We start from the raw sequence: 1,590 nt of genomic DNA on the forward strand, positions 1-1,590 counted from the left end.
GCACAGTTGTATGGTTATAGTATAACTTTTTGTATTATAATTATAAATTCTTTGAAGAAAAAGAAATCAACATCAGATTTGAGAAAGCTACTGAATTCCGAGGAAGTGGTCTCTGATGTCAAATGACCCCCTTCATGGTGGATGATGCACTTTTTTACCATAAAATGCCGTGTTCCTTCTCCAAAGCTTGTTCATGGCATTTGTCATCTCTGAGTTTCTCAGAGTGTAGATTAATGGATTCAGCATGGGGGTTATGACTGTATAAAACACACTTAATGATTTGTCAATAGGGAAGGTCTTAGCAGGTCTCACATACATGAAAATGCAGGGAACAAAGAAGCAGACAACCACAGTGATGTGGGAACCACAAGTCTGGAGGGCTTTCCGCCTCCCCTCCTGACTCAGGTTCTTCAGAGAGTGCAGGATGACTCCATAGGAGACGAGCAAGAGCAGAAACACTATAGTGCAGATTAGTCCTCCATTTGCCGCTACTAAGAGGCCAATGACATAAGTGTCAGTACAGACGAGTTTCAATAGAGGGTACATGTCACAGAAAAAATGATCAATGATATTGGGGCCACAGAATGGGAGCCCAAAAATAATGCTAAGTTGAACAATTGAGTGCAGAAAACCTCCAACCCAGGACACCACCAGCAGCACAACACACACCCTCTGCCTCATGATCACCAAGTAATGCAAGGGCTTGCAGATGGCCACATAGCGGTCATAGGCCATCACCAGCAGAAGGAAGACCTCTGATCCACCAAAAAAATGTTCTGTAAACAGCTGGGTCATACAGGATCGGAAGGATATGGTATTTTTCCCCACGAACAAGCTTGAAATCAGTTTGGGAGAAATAGATGAGGAATAAATGACATCCATAAATGATAAGCTAGCAAGAAAAAAGTACATCGGTGAGTTCAGGGTCTTACTAAATGTTACAGTCACCACAATAAGCATGTTGCCCAACATGGTCAAAATGTAGAAGAAAAAGAACAGAACAAAAAGGACTTTCTCCTCCTTGGGATTCTGTGTGAGGCCCAGGAGGACAAAGTGAGTCACATTGCTTCTTGGTTCCATCTAGTCCTTATAGGTGCTGACTTCAGATATGAGGAACAGTTTACCTAGAAATCAAATCAAAAAATTAAAAACACCTTTACATGGCTTATAAGCTTAATGTACTTTATTCACTCAATGTGTTAAACCTGCCATTAGGATCATAAAGTTAAACAAGAATGCTTCCCTATTCTCAGTGATTAGATGTATAATGAGGGGTCAGACCATACCAACTAATTTCATAAGTGTCACTACAAATATATTCATGGATAAGGGTTCACATTTCCAGAATATCTATAATCAACTCTGGATCTGGGAAGGTTTCCCAAAGAAAACAATACTTCAGCTGAGTTTTATAGGAAAAGCAAGATAATAGTGGATAAATAGGGAATTCCACGAAAAGATGAACCAGGTATAAAATCACCAAAGTGAAATATTTAAGTAAAGAATCACTTAAGGTAACTTACACATTCAAAGTGGAAAATTTAGGAATAAACATGTGTATGCACCTATCTAATTGACATATCCAAACAG

At 39.4% G+C, this 1,590-nt stretch overlaps 1 protein-coding gene across 1 annotated transcript; it reads right to left on the reverse strand.

Annotated features, from left to right (window-relative positions):
- Positions 1 to 132: 132 nt before the first annotated feature.
- On the reverse strand, positions 133 to 1,080 carry LOC104991236 (olfactory receptor 4A47-like). Its single transcript, XM_010843642.1, has one exon. It carries the CDS (start codon positions 1,078 to 1,080, stop codon positions 133 to 135), a length of 948 nt encoding a protein of 315 aa, XP_010841944.1.
- Between the last annotated feature and the right edge of the window lie 510 nt (positions 1,081 to 1,590).

Source organism: Bison bison, unplaced genomic scaffold (assembly GCF_000754665.1).
Source record: "Bison bison bison isolate TAMUID 2011002044 unplaced genomic scaffold, Bison_UMD1.0 scf7180017847663, whole genome shotgun sequence".
Taxonomy (NCBI): domain Eukaryota; kingdom Metazoa; phylum Chordata; class Mammalia; order Artiodactyla; family Bovidae; genus Bison; species Bison bison.